General features: G+C 44.0%; 1 protein-coding gene across 4 annotated transcripts in view; it reads right to left on the minus strand.

The window, feature by feature from the left end:
• The window catches only part of TTC7B (tetratricopeptide repeat domain 7B), a 130,878-nt gene that overhangs the window by 34,047 nt on the left and 79,625 nt on the right, over positions 1-17,206 (minus strand). For all 4 annotated transcript variants that reach the window (XM_048485191.1, XM_048485192.1, XM_048485190.1 and 1 more), the window contains 3 exons: positions 16,296-16,456; positions 6,918-7,034; positions 439-536 (listed from right to left, as the gene is read on the minus strand). In XM_048485191.1, the coding sequence (XP_048341148.1) occupies positions 439-536; positions 6,918-7,034; positions 16,296-16,456 (376 nt within the window). The remainder of the gene's footprint in view (positions 1-438; positions 537-6,917; positions 7,035-16,295; positions 16,457-17,206) is intronic.

The raw sequence follows: 17,206 nt of genomic DNA on the forward strand, positions 1-17,206 counted from the left end.
ACTGAACCCAATGGAACTCTCTTCCCTGTAAGGGTGCACAGGATTGTAGCCCAAACTGCACAGTTCTCTAGATTCTGGCTGTCAACATACATGAACCTCTCTGTTAAACAACATGTGAGAAGGCAAAGCCACAAGATTGAACACTGGACCCTAATGGCTTCTTTTGGGGGTCTTTAGCATATACTGCAATTAATACGCACAGTTCAAAAGCCCTTGTGCCTATTTTCTACAGGGAACAGGTACACAGGCATCAGTTCATAAAAAAATTAATAAAAACATCAAACATTTCAGACTATGTACATGGTGATTCCTAAAGAAATATTTAAAGCGACATAATTTCAATCCTACCTGAAGCGATTTGATGAATCTAGATCACAGTTTCTACAGATGACACATTTTGTCATTGACACTTTACTGTTCTAGACACTAGTTCCTCACCTGTTTCAGGGTCACTGAAGTCGGGCAAAGTAATTGTACTAAGCTGTCGCCTGTCAGCAATGGCTCTGTCTAACAAGCTGCTGCCCCGTCCAGAATCACTATAGGAAATAAGGCAAAAGAGTTAGTCTTTTAAAGCTTTAAAAATAAATATGAATGCTCAGGTTGCTTTGTAGTGCTTACCACAGAGCCCAGAAGTATATGTATTTATCTACAATTTATGAAATGGTAACCTGACACAGGAAACAGAACAAACAGAAGTTCCATTAAAAGTAATATACTTTATAGTGACCAAAACATTTTCCACACTGGGATGTAGGCTACCTCAGAGGAGCTAGAACTTCCAAGAGAATGTTAAACACCAGAATGTTAAACACCAACAGGGAAGGCTTACTCGCAAGTAATTTCCTAGCTTCCTTTCTGCACATGTGGTATTTGGTATTTACATGGTATGTGGTATTTACGCACATGCAGAAATGTTTCTAATCCTGACAAGAAACACACTGATGCAGATACCATCACTCTTGGAGACAGAACAGGACACAAAAATAATTGTTCTCTGTTTCAAGCTATAATGTACAGAGATTGAATAGTGGAGAAATTACTTGTATTGATGCTGCATAAATAGCTGGCAAATAAATAGCAGACTTGGGTTTTTGATGCTGCTTTATTTTTCACAGATTATTTTTCTTGAGAAAGGCAATGTTTTTAGCATTCTAGTTGTAACTTCAGTCCTAATGTCCCCAGAAAGATTAGAATAGTGCAAAACGGTTCAAGCCGGGGTAGAAGAGAATCCCCAACTTCCCAAAGCTTTAAAATGACTTCCTAGTTTTCAACCTGAATAGCATCTTGGCAGTTTCCTCGGGTGAAGTTTTTAAAAATCCATCCTCAAGGAATGCACTCTAGACACAGATTGATGCCACTTCCTTTCTTTGTTCGGCTGCTGCTAAAATGGTATAAAAGATTCTGCAGAACACTTGAAGCCCACGTTGACAGACTGCTAATTCCATGAACAGCGATGCAGTTACAGGTATCCACAGGAAGCCAAAGGGAAACTTCCTTGGTCCATTTTGTCATGCAGTCAGTCAGCAAACATTTCTTGGTAACTTCAGTATTAATTGCTTCCTTTATCCGTGAAAAATGTCATGTCAAATGTCAATGAACAGGAAACCAAGTTGCTGGTGAATCATCTGCCTGATTGGATGATGCAGGAAGGCCCGTTCAGTCCCAGATGCTCCCAGTATGAAGGGGCAGCACAGGAGAAGAAACGTTGTTGCTGTGACCTAAAAGAACCCTAAATCCTTTACCTGATTGCAGAGAACGTCCTGCTTGCACCCAGGGTGCCAAAACCCCAGACTTGTCCAATAAACAAAAAAAGGACTTCAAAAGCAGAATTCTTATTCACTGATTACAAGCATAGAAAAGTTGATGACTTCTAATCGTCAGAACTGAATACAACAAAACAGGCACAGCGTTATATTCCCCACAGTAGCAACATCATTCCCAAACACACCCATTCCACCTTTGGGCAGGAAGACACACTCACACACATTCCTTGGACAGCAAGAAACAGTGAGAAACAAACATCCAAAACTTATACCGTACTCCCAGCTGCAGAAGTGAGATAAGAGACAGACTGGTACAAGCTGAACTCAGCACAAACAATTCCCAAGGCAGCCCTCTAGGAGTGGCCCCCAAACGATATATAGCAGTGTCCTGGCTAACGTCTTGCAGGGCCATGACACTGGGCATGCACAAGTTCTCACAAACATAGGCAGACAGGAGTCCAGGCAAGCAGGGGCAGCAGGTACCATCAGAGCTGTTGATCCCACAAACAGCAAGAGCTGGACTGAGGCTATTTATAGGAACAGGTGACTGCAGCTTTAACAGTGGCTTAAAGCCTGCAAACACTTTCAGCTGCCCGATGTCCTCCAAAGCGTCATGGTGCCTTCAGAGTATTCCGAAGTTTCACGGGCAAAGGAGAGGCCTCACGTGGCCAGTCACGCATTCCACTGTCTGAGCTGATCTTCTGGGTGGGCTTTCTATTTTCTCCACTCCTGGAGTTCTGGGAGTGATTGTGGGATCCTGGGTAAGAAGGGGTGGGGGTCTCCTTAGCAAATTCCTCAGTAGCCTCAGTCTCTTGGTTGTCCTCTCCAGAATGCTCTAGTAGTTTCCAGGGAACTCATGCAGATGATTGATACACAAGTTTCTAGACAGCAGTCAAGTTTCCCCTGGGTTGATCACAACTCCCTAAGAAACAAGGTGGCAGGAACAAGTGGCTAGAGTATAGGTGGAGGAATCCAACTGAACATGGTTGAGAAATCAGTGAAAGTCTCTGCCAGTGGTGGTGGTGGCAGAGAGATCTGTTTTCTCTTTCAACATTGTGTCCATAGGTTTCCTTAAATGCTTCCATCATTAACTGCTCCATACTTTTAAATAACTGAATCTCTATGCTTTTTACAAAGATTGGCTGAAGTTAATGCAGAAGAAGAACGATTACAACTGGTTTTTAAATTGATGTGGCCAGAAGCAGAGGAAGGAAAAGGCAACCAACAACTGATGCTGCTTGGAAATAATGTATTGCTTCCATGTACTGGGAAAAGTTTAACTTCTATAGTTCATAGCAGGTCAGAATTCCCAAGATCTAGAGTAATGATTACGTTAAAATATTTTTAGGCAAGACTGAATAAGCCCCATTAGAGAAGAAGCGATAGCACACAATTAGCTCCAGTGCCACATAAGTAGAGATTCAGGAGTTGGAAAGTATATTACTACAATTTTTGTGATGCAGATATCATACTAAGCATATGGGCATAAGAAGACTGCCCCCCCCCCCCACCCCTCAGATAAGCACTCTGGAAATTCAGATAAGGAGATCATTTTACCAACTGCAGAATGGGAAAATTGACTCGAAACACTTTTAGGATGAAAAACGCTGTTTGAGTCTTCTGATTATATCAATAATACTGCCAAACAGCAATGACTGCAATCCACTTTTAGCTTACTCAAAATACAATTTGTATGTACAAATACTAGCGAAAAGAAACAACTTTTTAAGTATATAGTTAAATTAATTGTACGTCTGTACATTTTCTACCTATTTTTCTTGCACTCTCTGAATGAATCCTGGGTATTTTACTTCTGGAAAGTCTTTTTAAAAAACTGAAATTCTGACTTTAAATCACATTCCTGCCATTACAGTCTCATAATTAACAGCTGTTAGGTTTTTTCATGTCACCCCTATGGCACAAGATGAAAGGTTTATAAATTTAAAATTTGAGACGAAGGGTGGCGAAAAGGGAGAGGAGAGAGAGGGAAGTAAACAGAATATGCTATCGCTACAGGCACAAAGGCTTCTGTCGGTGTGAAAGTGGGCAACCACAAAGTACCAGAAAGAAAAGGGCCAAAGCAGCGCTTTCCATCTTCAGCTTCAAGGCTCCTGAAAGAGTCAATACCAATGGGAAATTTAAATTACTTTTACCCCTGGGGCTGAATGCTTAGAATGAAGAGGTTGCACCCAAATCTTCATAAAAACAGAAGGCTTTTGAGGAGACATTTGAAGAAAACAAAGAAGGTGACATTTTCAGTGACAATTTCAGGCGCAAGGGAAAGCAAGAGAGAAAGGGCAAAACCATCTAAGGGAACAGGAGACCTTTGGACAGAGAAGGAAGATAAAATATCATGTGTAGTGATGTTTCAGGATACCAGCAAGCAAGCAAGCATCGTGGAAGGACAAAAATTTTATGCTGAACTGGAGAATTGACAGGAAACTAAAGCAGGGATTTAAGCAGGGATGTCACATATTCATGATGACCCGAGAGACTATTTTTTTTTGGTTGCAGAGTGCTGGTTAGAGGCAAGGAGCCCCAAGGAATGACAAAAGTAAGATGAAAGAGAAGACTGCAGTAATCAAAGCGAGAGTCCACCAGAGCACGACTCAAGAGTTTCCACCAAGATGGTAGAAAGCGAGGACCACAGATTTCCAGAGAGGAAAAAGGAGAAGCAGCAGACCCAGTATGGGGAGCGACAAAGGTGAAAAATACCAAAGCTTCATGCCTCCTCTACAGGATGGATGGTAGAGCTGTCAATCAGTATGGAGAGAGGAAATCTTGGGAGGAAAGTTGAGAAGTTTAGTCTTTGACACAGAGTTGAAGGCAGCAGTGAAATATCCAAGCAATCACGAGACACGTGACTGGAGATACAGGATTGGGAATACTGAGAAAATTAAAGGGCACACAGGTAGAGCTGAGAGTCAGCTTACAGGCAGGAGATGCTGAAAGCCTTGGGAAAAAGAAAGAAACCGAACATATAGAGAAGGACTATAAGAGGGTCAAGGGCAGATCCTGGGGACCCCAACAGAGAGATCATAGGAGGAAACACGGCGGAAACACCGAATGAACAATTAGGAAGCTGAGCAGAGTAAAACTGAAGCATAACTTACGGGCAGTTCTGCCCCCAAACCTGGTATGTTTGTTAACTCTGGTTACAATAAACCCAAGAAGGCTTCTATGAGTTTTATAAACCTGATTAAAAATGGTTCTAAGTAGCCGCCCTGCACTTGTTCTAACCAGAGCTGATTCTACAGGAAGACAAAGCGGGGACATGTTTGCAGAGACAACAGAGGATCCACACACAGGTTTGCCCCTCCCCTTCCTTGTCTCAGCCCTCTGTGGTTGCCATTTTCCTCTTTGCCAATGGAGGGCTTTTTTAAAGGCCTAAAAAAAAATCAGTAAAAGCTACAGCTAAAATGTAACCCGTGTAACTATCTGATGCAATAGTTGTCTAACACCCAGCTTGCTTGCTTTTCTTTAAATGAAAGGCTCTACCACTTTTGCCCTGGTCTGGATGGCCCAGGTTAGCCTGATCTCGTCAGATCTTGGAAGTTAAGCTGGGTTGACCCCGGTCAGTATTAGAATGGGAGACCACCAAGGAAATCCAGGCCTTGGCTTTGAAAATATCATGATGATTTGTCATTAGTTAGCTGTGATTTGACAGCACTTTTTGATCCTCTGCCTACCGTTTTTGGCAGTAGATTTAATAATGTGAAATGAACAGCCAATATATTTCCCCTTACAACTCTGCAAACGAAAGAGTTACTGTTTTTTTTTAAAAAAGGTGGATCCATTGTTGCAATACTGTTATCACATTATAGTGATATAGCTATTGCTAATTTTTAGAAGCCTGAAATAAGCCCTCTAGACTGAAAGCGCGGGGGGGGGGGGGGGGGGGGCAGGATATTAGATAAAGAAAATGGCACCCATGTAGGCAGGACCTGGAAAAAAATGCACACCTTCCCATCCACACAGCATCAACGGCACTTTGGATGCAATCTTCCCAAAATGACTGTATCAAACGAGATTTAACAAGAATCACAACAAAGCAGGGGGAAACATGAAAGCAGGATAAATAGAGGACAACATCAGGCAAGTGTTCGTGCAGTCAGCATTCTGAAAGGAAGGATAAGAGGGCAAGCGATCCTGACATTCTCTTCAGTAAATTTAAACTCATTTTTGCATGACACTTAGATGGAACGCTCAATGATATGAACTCGAAACTGCTGCAGAAGAGATGCCTGACAAATTTTAAGCACTCTTGGTTTATTCGTGTCTACCTATTACATTTTCCCTCTTGGACAAAGGCAACAAACATACATAACTAGTTTATAATAGATTCCTACACAGACTATGTTATAGAACTTTATATGCCACAACCATACGCAGGGGTCAAAATGTAGGGGTTCTTTTTTAAAGGAAAAGCGAGAGGTTCAAAAATACAAAAAACTGAGAAATGAGAAATTTTTGAAAAATTAAACTAAATCTTAACCCAGAATCTACAAAATGTAAAGGACTTTGACTACTATACAATAGGTTGTTGTTGTTGTTATATTATTAGCATATGCAATTCAGATAGATTCTGGTGGGAAGTCTGTTACACCTCTGTGATACACCTCTGAAGTCTGTGATACACCTCTGAAGATGCCAGCCACAGATGCAGGCGAAATGTTAGGAACAAGATCCACCAGACCACGGCCACACAAAGTCTGGAAAACCCACCAGAACCTGTTGAATCCAGTTTTGCAGGGCCACGGGGGGGGGGGGGGGCCCCCCCATCCCGACAGAGCTACATAGGAAGAGGAGGTAGGTTTTACCGGTGTCATGTCCACCGGTGCTCTGCCGCTCCCTGGGTTCATGCAGAATCTGCCTTAGGTGAACAGGCAATGAATGGGTACTTATTCTAATTTAATGCTAATCAGATGGTTCACAATGTATAGGCTTGGGGCTACTGCACTGTTTTTGCCTGTGGAGCATGACTTTCTCACCTTTCCCCCCTCTTGCTGCAGCCCCAGAAGTTCTGATCCTTGGGTATGGGAGGGGGACGCACATTTCAGCAAGAACTTCATGCTCTGCAGGGCGAAATTCTTTCGCCTGTGGAAACATCCCGGCAGACCCAAGACACTATCCGGTGTTTCCATGTTGTCTTACCTGGGGTTAGTGAGATTGTAACAGGACTTCCAGATTTGCAGCATGTGTTTACAGGTAAGGAGAGCTTCATCAGGGCCCCTGCAGAGAGACTCCAATTTGACTTTCGAAAACAGCAATCTGAGAAACAAACAAACAAAAGTGTTTGAAAAGCTGAATCGAACAAAAACTATACTTGAAACACTTCTGAGGCTACTTGCAACCCAAATGAGACTTATGCTTATTGATTCCATCTGAAATACCTTTACCTCACTTTTCTCATTAAGTGCCTTACAAAAGGTTCAAAATGGCCATTCAAATTAACAGCACATTAAAACGGAATAATCCTGATACAATTCATGCATAACAGAAAAAACAACCTGCTCATTAATTTTCCCCATTCTAAAAAGTTCAGGCTTGCATCACTTATACCTAACCAAGAGGACCAGTATTTTCCTCACCGTTTCTGGAAGTATGTTCTATAAAGTAGGGTAGTACCGTATATACTCGTGTATAAGCTGACTCGTGTATAAGCCGAGGCACCTAATTTTACTACCAAAACCTGGGAAAATGTATTGACTTGCGTTTGAGGAAGCCCAGCCAGCTGGGAGGTGGAGGGAGCTCCTTATTTGGGCAGTGACTCCCCCTCATGTCATTGCCCAAATAAGGAGCTCCCTCCACCTTCTGGCAGGCTGGGCTTCCTCAAACCCAGCCTGGAGGTGGAGGGAGCTCCTTATTTGGGCAATGACATCAGGGGGAGTCACTGCCCAAATAAGGAGTTCCTTCTGACTCCCTGGGTTTGAGGAAGTCCAGCCAGCCAGGGTTCCCCTTCACCCTCCCAGGAGGGCAGCAACAAGCGGCTTGTGCAGCTGCAGGGAGGTCGTCCTGGCCACGTCTCCGCAGGGAGGTCATCTCGGCCACGCCCCCAGCCTCGGCAGAGGCCTGAAGAGCCGGCTGGTAAGCAGGACTCGTGTATAAGCTGAAGAGGCATTTTTCAGCCTTAAAACAGGGCTGAAAAACTCGGCTTATACGCGAGTATATACGGTAATACAAAAGTATGAAACTGGACAGCAAAGGTCCATATGCAATAACAAGAGAGCCTACTGAGATTTCTGGTACGCCGGGGGGAAAGGAAGGACTGCTGTACCAGAACTACTGGTAGCACAATGTAGTTTTCAACTGTATGGTCAACCAGCAGCCAAGACAACAGAAAAAATTAGCTGCAGGAACAATAGTTCACTAGCGACACAGATAGCCACTGACAGCATTCCTAGCAACTTCAGTTGTCACCCACCAACCACGATCTGTACTGATGCCGCCACATCACACATGCCCAGAAGACATCCAAAAATCAACATACAGCAATGGCTGAGCCATTCTATGTCTTCATTCTATCCATTACATACACTTATGACCAGGCGCCCACAGTGCCTCCTTCTGTGGGTAGGAAGCCTGCACAGAGAACCCAGAATCCCCTAAGAGAAGGATTTAAGTCTCACTACAAATTTCACACCAGTGAGCACAACATGTTCCATATGACACTTGGACAAGGGAACAAACAAGTTACAAGGGTAAGAATGAGGACTACATGCACAAGGAAATGTGACAGTGGCCTACACAAAGCACGGCTTAATTTTTGGGGAAAACTGAATTCTTCCATAGTATTCTTCCCAGTTTCTCCTTCTGAACAGACTCCTATCAGGAAAGAGGTGCACCTTTGCTAGCCTTCCTCCAGCACAAAGATATCCTGTCATTCTTTATTGTTCACAGGCGGAGAGCTGTGCCACTTGCACAAGGACATTTGGAAGCAATCTAATCTTGCACAGAGGGCATAAATCTAAAAGAGGCTTGCTCTGTAATTCACATTAATCAAGAACCTGTAACCACCCCACTCAGAAAACTGAGTTTATAAAATGAGGGCTGACTTTAAATCATATAGTGAAAATGTAAAGATTCAGTAAGAAAAAAAAAGGCGCAATTACTTCTCAGCGTAAGAGGGTTTAGAATTTAGTCTTGGGTCCAGGGATGAGAGCCTTGCTCCCAAACTTACCCGGGCCAGCAGAGGGATGTTTTACCACTTTTGGGGGACTTGTGGAAAAGCTAAGGGATTTTGGAGGTCGATACATGCAATAATTCAAAGGATTTTAAAGACAAGCATACATATGAAACCTGGGGCTTATCTGTTACTGTATTTCTTAACCTTGTTTTGTTTTAAAATTTAGTCCTGTTTTATATGCCAATAAAGGCTTGTGTTATTGTGGCTTATCTGTTGGGACTTACGGATAGATCTATGGAGGAAAACATGGAACATGACAGCAGCTGCAAGTATGTTCTGTGCACAGAAATGGAAAATTCCAGCTATACCTCGGATTGAAGAATGGTGGGTGAAAGTATTAAAGTTGGCAGACATGGCCAAACTAACTTCATTACTTAGAGAAAAGAACTGGCAGCCCAATCCAGAGCCCCACGCGGCTGGAGACGGCATTGATGCTGTGCTGCCACACGGCCACCAGAGGGCATTCTAGAAGCACAGGGAGGCAGAAATTTTTTTAAAAAAACCCAACTGCCAGAAATCCCTCCGGGATGGGAGGGGGAGGGGCATGTCGCCATCTGTTTTACATACGGTTCCTGAGATTTAAGGAAGTTTAATATTAGATATTATATGGCATTTTAATTTTACTGTTCCGACGGATGTGAGCTGGTTTCATCATTATGATTTTAATTGTTGTCAGTTGAATTTTATCTGCTGCTCACAGCCCTGAGCCCTTCGAGGGAGGACGGTCTATAAATGCAATAAATAATAAATAAATAAATTGAAAAGGGTGGCTTAAGTCCACACCTCAGGCCATGGCGTAACTCATCACAAACCCAGTATGGAAGCTGACTAACGTCAGTTTGACCCCTGGGCATGCCTTTGGAATGGCCCCCGCTGCACTAATGGGCCATGTTGTGGCATGTGAGCACAAGGCATCAGCTTGCCGTGCCTATTCAAATACCTATATACTCGCATATAAGTCTACTTTTTCAGCATATTTTTTGGGCTGAAAAAGCCCCCCTCGACTTATATGCAAGTGAGGGTCCCACTTAATTCTTATGTGGCGTTCCCCCTCTCCCGTCTTCGCTCTCCTCTGCCTTCTTCTGTGCCTTCCCCCTTTCAGCCGCTTTCCTTGCCTCTGCCTTCTTCTTGGTGGCGGCTGGCCCCTGGCTTTCGGCGGGTGACAGCCAGTCAACCTGGGTGAGCTGGACAAGCTGCGGGATGGAGAGGTCAGTGGCAGAGACCTTGGGATTGGTGAGATGGGAGGTCAGTGGCAGAGACCCCAAATACCCCCGACCATATCTATTTTTATTTTTGAAATTTACCAGTAGCTGCTGCATTTCCCCGCCTAGACTTATACTCGAGTCAATAAGTTTTCCCAGTTTTTTGTGGTAAAATTAGGTGCCTCGACTTATATTCGGGTATATACAGTAGTCCCCCAAATATCTTACAATATTCAGAGAAAAACAAGTTAATGTGGAAAGAAACGCAGTTTGAAAAATGCAGACCTTAAACAATTGATCCAAATGAGCTGTGGAAAGTAGCAAGCATTCACCAGCACTCAAAGAACACAGGTATGCCTGATTTGGAAAGTAGCAAGCATTCACCAGCACTCAAAGAACACAGCATTTGAAAGCTGTACCAAATCAGGCATACCTGGGCACTCTACTTTAGGGAACTTCTTTTAACATTTAAAATGAAAATTTTTCGATTCAGCTTTAGAACTCTGAAAATGGAAACTTTACAGTACTGAAGAAATTATCCTTGAATAATGCAACACTTCATTTTGCTTACTAAACAGTTCTTTTGTGGAGGGCTGCGTGCCACGGAATTAAACTGAAAACAATTAGGAAGAAAGAACACTCGCTTTCATATAGCGCGGAAAAGAAATTCATTAGAACATCCAAGTTTTTAAAAAGTGTTAAGTCAACTAATCTGTCATCCTTGCAGAGTTCTTTGAACTAGTATGTATGCTGAATTCTAACAAATCAAGTAGGCTACAAACATTTCTTTGTACAAAGATCATTTTTGCCTGGGTTATACCTAGCCAACAGAACAATTTCACAGTACTCTGATGGTGTCTACTAAGTTTTAATCAAGCTAATGGTAAAAATTTGCCTAGTTTCACAAAGGAAGACTTTTCCAAATCTGAGATTTTTCCATGCAGTGGCATGCCAGCTCTAAACAGAACAATGCCTTACTTAATAACTGGAAGCTGTTTTCCTAAGATGATACCAAATTAACTACAGCACACAGACATTTGTAAAAAGTGGTTCCCAAAGACACCGAAATTGCCCATCTTGCTTTACAGCCTGTGCCCTAAACATAGTTGTTTATGCCTCAGGCTATGTCCAGACAACTGAATCCCTTACAGATTTGCCAGTAGAGCATAATGGGGTAAAAATGACTGTTTTGAATTGTTAGATTCAAGTCCAGGAACACCTCAGAGACCAACAAGAGTTTCAGGGTATAAACTTTCAAGAGTCAAAGCCCCCCTTGTCAGACAAAATAGAAGAGGATATCTGAGTCTTTTTATGCTAGGCAGGGGTGGCCAACTTATGGTGCTCCAGATGTTCATGGATTACTACTCCCATCAGCCCCTGCCAGTTGGCCATGCTGTCAGGGGCTGATGGGAGCTGTAGTCCATGAACATCTGGAGCATCATAGGTTGGCCACCCCTGGCCTAGGCAAAAGGTGGTATGGGTGTTGTAAAGAATGCTTATAAAGGATGCAGAGAATACAAGTATAAGGCATATATGGGTGCTTCACATGTCCAGAATAATGACGCTTCCTTTCCACTCCAATACATTTCCATCGTGGTTATAGCTGTTGTGAGAAATGGCCAGAGTCTAGTGACATCCTGGCATTATTCTTTTGCAAAACATCTGTAGTTTTCTTCCACTACTAATTAGCAACAGAAAATCTAATGATCCATATTCTCCTAGAGGACAGCTATTTATCTCTAAATTGTGTATCAGACATTTGTCATACGTGGCTGCGCTCAGTAATTTACTTTAAAGCACAGTGATTATATGGCAATATACCAGGACTGTTTGTATCAACTTATCTCTCACCTGGTCCCTAAGAAGGAGAAAAGACTGATTAAAATACATGTTTTTCTTTTTAGCCATGCTGTAAATACTGCTTAGAAAAATCAATCTTTTTTTGACAGCAGTACTTTACTTTGTGCATGTGTGTGAGTGTGCGCGCGCACACGTGTGCCATCAAGTCACAGCTGACTTATGGCCACCCCGTAGGATTTTCAAGGCAAGAGACATTCATATGAGGTTTGCCATTGACTGCTTCTGCATGGGCTGAGCGAGTTCTGAAAGAACCGTGACTGGCCCAGGGTTGTCCAGCAGGCTTCATGTGAAGGAATGGAGAATTGAGCCTGATTCACCAGATTACAGTCTGCTGTTCTTAACCAGAACACCATGCTGGCTCTCTCACTGCCTACCCCAAATAACTAGCTTTGTTACCAGTCTCTCGGGATGCTAAGGAAATCAAGGGATATGGCTGCTGTAAGATTTGCGCTTCACATTAAAAAAAGAGTCCAATGTTCAGAATGTAAATAATGCAACCCAATCATATGCGTGCTTATCCAGAAGTTCAATGGGACGATTCAAAATAAATGCTTAGGAGGCTGCAAAATAAATGCTCAGGAGACTACAGTGATGGGCACTTCTTTAAATACTAAACCAGGGCAAATGAATAACAAAGGCTGGTTACGAAGAGGTCAATTACAGCATGCTGGCAACTGAGCCCCTGCAAGGCAAGCTTCCTTGTTCTGATTCTGCAGGGAGCAGAAGTGGCATGCAGCAAATGTCCTTGTACCAACATACAAGGAAGTTGTCGCATGCCTTGTGCTCTTGCTCTCAGTTTTTCCTGCAGAAAGCAAGAGAACTTCAGGTGAATGCCCAACACGGCGGTGGGGCAGAGAGGAGGTAAGCTCCCCTGTCTGTAATTGGCCTAACTGTACTTTGAAGCATTTGGCTGGGAAGGGCCCATGCACCTCACCTTATCTGCGCAGTCATGCAAAGCTTAATTATAGATGCAACTTGCCCAGGCCTCATTCAAAAGTCCTAGATACAAGATGATTTATACCCTACTACTGATCTGCAGGAATTAGTACAGATAAGGAACTATGGATGAGAAAATTTCAATGAACACATTCTTAAGTTTCTCCCATTTGAAAAAGGGGGGTTAGATTGCGGACCTGCAGTTGGATCATGCCTTATATTTCCATATCCCACCCTCTGCTCCTCACTGGGATGAAAGAGCCGACAGAATGAGGACTATATCTTCTTCATTTAAGCGACAATTCTTCTCCAGAATCCACTATCATTTCTGAGGCTCCCTCCCCACATTATGGAAGGTAAACCGTATAGTTAAACAAATGGAAATGGGCAGTAGTCGTAAACTACTTGGTTTCAGGAAGGAGATCCTGCATTGGTGCTTACTGGCCAAAATGATGGGCATGTGGGGCAGCCAATTAACACAAGCAGCCATTCGCCTTGATCATTTTTGATGGGTCAAAACTACTATTCAGGAGCTCTGCCGGACTGCCTCAGGACGCCGCCAACATGGGAATCAGATTGGGGGTCTTGGATTTAATATCCCTGTGCCTTTCCACAGAGATATGTCTGCCTCTGTAGGTTTTCCTGCTGTCATCTATATGGCTGATGTTGACAGCAGGGCTGTTGTAGGGAATGCTTAATTCCATAGTAATGTCTCATTTCTCTGCATCCAGTTGGGTGAGTGGTTAGACGACTACTTCCAAGTGTTCAGGCCCCAGCCTTAATGGGGAATGAGCTTTTTTGTCACACGAGTGTTTGTCCCCAGTGTGCACTGGGAGGATGGCCTTTGGCAAGGACGCAGTAATGGTGTGTTCCCTTTACTGTGGCCGCACTGTCAGCATTCCCTTTGCCTGGCAAAAGTCTGGTGCTCCTGGCTGGGATTCAAACCCTTGGCAGGAGCAGTTGTGGACAATCCACTGTAGTGCCTGTCCTGAGCCAACTACAGGAGCACAGACAGGCATGCTTCCTTCCCTAGCAAAAGGACTCTGGTTGTAGGCAGGAATTTGAACCCACATCTGAGGGAGTATGTTAACAGGTTTCCTACTGCTTGCAACACCAGCCTAGTGGGCAGTAAGCACTTCAGGGGACTGTGGCCCTACCAGCGAGGGGAGGCTGGCTGTGTCTGCATGCACTGATCATTGGAGGAGCGGGTGGTGAAATCCTGCTCTGGAACTGCTGGGTGTTGGTGGGGTCACAAAGGCCATCAATCGCTATTTGTCCACAGCTTGCCTTGAGGTATTTCCAGCATTGATCTCCCTCTGCGGAAACGCCAAGGGATGCTGACGAGTGGGGCTGTCACGTCAGCAGAAGCTGCCTCCTGGCATCAACATCCTAGGATGGGGTGGGAAGAGGCCACGGGACTCCATCCAATGGCTCCGTTCCATTGACAGAAGAACTTTCCTTCTGCAGAAGATCCTAAGCACCAGCAGAGTCGGTGTTGGCTACAACCCATCCTCCTTGTTAAGCTACTGACATTTAATGGAATATTTTCAAAAGTTTTGTCGTATTTTGGAAAAAGTGCCAAACGACAGCAATGAACGTAGTTTCAAATTACGTTCACAACCCTTGCAGCAAGAACATGGGCATAGCACAGAATATTACTAACTCTATTGCAACATGCCAACACTTTCCAGCACTTACTACATCCAAGGGCCATCAAGTCCTACCCCCTGCCATGCAGGAACACACAATCAAAGCACTCCTGACATATGTTCATCCAGCCTCTGTTTAAAAACCTCAAAAGAAGGAGATTCCACAACTCTCTGAGGCAGTGAATTCCACTGTCGAACAGCCCTGACAGTCAGGAAGTTCTTCCTAATGTTTAGGTGGAATCTCTTTTCCTGCACTTGAATCCATTACTCCATGTCCTAGTCTCTGAGGCAGCAGAAAACAAGCTTGCTCCGTCTTCAGCATGGCATCCCTTCAAATATTTAAACATAGCTATCATGTCCCCCTCCCCCCCCCCAAAAAACCCCCCTTCGTTTCTCCAGACTAAACATCTTCAGCTCCCTAAGCCTCTCTTCGTAGGGCATGGACTCCAGACCTTTTTCCATTTTGGTTGCCTTCTTCTGGACCCGTTCCACCTTATCAATATCCTTCTTGAATTGTGGTGCCCAGAACTGTAAACAATATTATAGGTGAGGTCTAACCAATGCAGAATAGAAAGGTACAATTACATACCTTGATCTTGACACTATACTCCTATTGATACAGCCCAAAATCGCATTGGCTTTCTTGGCCGCTGCATCACACTGCTGACTCATGTTTAGTTTATGGCCTATTAAGACTCCCAGATCCCATTTGCATGTAGTGTTGTCAAGCCAGGTGTCACCCATCCTATATCTGTGCATTTCATTTTTTCTACCTAAGTGTAGTATCTTACACTTATCTCTGTTGAAGTTCATTTTGTTTGTGTGCGTGTGTGCGTGCGTGCGTGGTGTGTGTGTATGTGTGAGAGAATCCTCAACTAACAACATCATAATTTATTTTTAAGAGTTCACAGTTTGGACCCTGTTTACTTTTTGAAAGGAGCCTCTTGAGAAGTCAGCCAGAGAGGATGGGGCCAGGCAAGTTGGCCATGGGAGGATATCCCAAAGATGTGAAATCCAAAGTTGTATCAAGGAAGTCCAATGTTTTGTGTCTGCCAGCCATGCTTCAGATGAAGAGGGTCACACAGAGAAAGACAGCCAGACATGATTTTAGTGGCCCAGTAGGGTTTTCAAGTCAAGAAACTAACGGAGATGGTTTGCCACTGTCTGCCTCTGTGTAGTAACCCTGGACTTCTTGGTGGTCTCCTGTCCAAATCCTAACTAGGGCTGAACCTGCTTAGCTTCTGAGATCTGAAGAGGTTGGGCTATCCAGGCTAGGAGTGATGCCTCTGGGAAGGTTATCATGCCTACACTGAAAAAAGTCAGTTTCAAAATAAAAATTCAAGATGTAGGATTCCACACATAACAACGAGCTTGCTGGATCAGACCAGAGTCCATCTAGTCCAGCACTCTGCTACTCGCAGTGGCCCACCAGGTGCCTTTGGAAGCCCACATGCAGGATGTGAAAGAATGGCCTTCTGCTGCTGCTGCTGCTCCCGAGCACCTGGTCTGCTAAGACATTTGCAATCTCAGATCAAGGTAGCCATAGATTCTCCTCCATACACCCCATCATTCCCCAAGGAGGAAAGTTTTAATATGCTGCAACATGGAAGAAGGCAAGAACAACAGAGAGCCTGAATAATTTCAAAGCTTCAGCCCTGTGTCATATTGAGCAGGCTACAGAATCAGGAGAACTACTCACATGAAGTTTTCTGGATATTCGCTCAGGGCCATGTCAATGATATTCAAAGCATCGTGGTAGTGTTTCTGTGCCGAAAGCAAGAGGGCGAGGAGATGCAAAGAATTCGCATCGTCTCCTTGCAGCTGCAGAGCCTGACGGACGTAACCCAAGGCCTCTGGTATCTGTTGGGGAGAAAAGCTGAAAGGAGTCATTACCACACATTTCCTAGAGGAATTCCGCCGCATGCGGAGTTTGCGAAAACACAAGAGTGGAAAGCATGCTCCAATAACAATATATTCACATGCTACGACTGAAATGAATTTTTGTGTAGCATCTATTGTGGCGCATTGGCAATTAAAAGCAGCCCAAGGGCGTGTGCTGCCAAGCTCGATTTGACTTCCAAGAACAGACCCCTCAAACCTGGCTTCAGAAGGACAAAGCGGCTCCGTATAACCAAAACGCAGGAAATGCAAGGAGCAAAATCTTAAAGATTTTTAAAAAATGATCTCTTGGCTAAACAAAATACAGCTTTGCGGTATTTTATATAACAGATTCAGATGCTGAGCGGCAGTCCGGGAGAAGGCATAATTTTAATTACACAAGAGCTCACCATTTTGGCTGAGCTCGCTCACCGTGCTAAATTTGGTCTTCACCTCCAGTTCTTTCAAAAGAAAGGCAGGTCTGCTAATGAGTGCTGGTGACATCAAGAAGTGCCAGCTGTTCTGGTGATGGTCACCACTGTGGTGATTGCTGGAGCAAGCAAGAGACTTGTGGCACCAGGGAGCAGCAGTGGCGTAGCGGTTAAGAGCAGGTGTACTCTCATCTGGAGAAACCGGGTTTGATTCCCTGCTCTGCTGTCTGAGCTGTGGAGGCTTATCTGGGGAATTCAGATTTGCTTGTGCACTCCAACATACACCAGCTGGATGACCTTG

The sequence above is a fragment of the Sphaerodactylus townsendi genome, linkage group LG02, assembly GCF_021028975.2.
Source record: "Sphaerodactylus townsendi isolate TG3544 linkage group LG02, MPM_Stown_v2.3, whole genome shotgun sequence".
NCBI classification, from domain to species: Eukaryota; Metazoa; Chordata; class Lepidosauria; order Squamata; family Sphaerodactylidae; genus Sphaerodactylus; species Sphaerodactylus townsendi.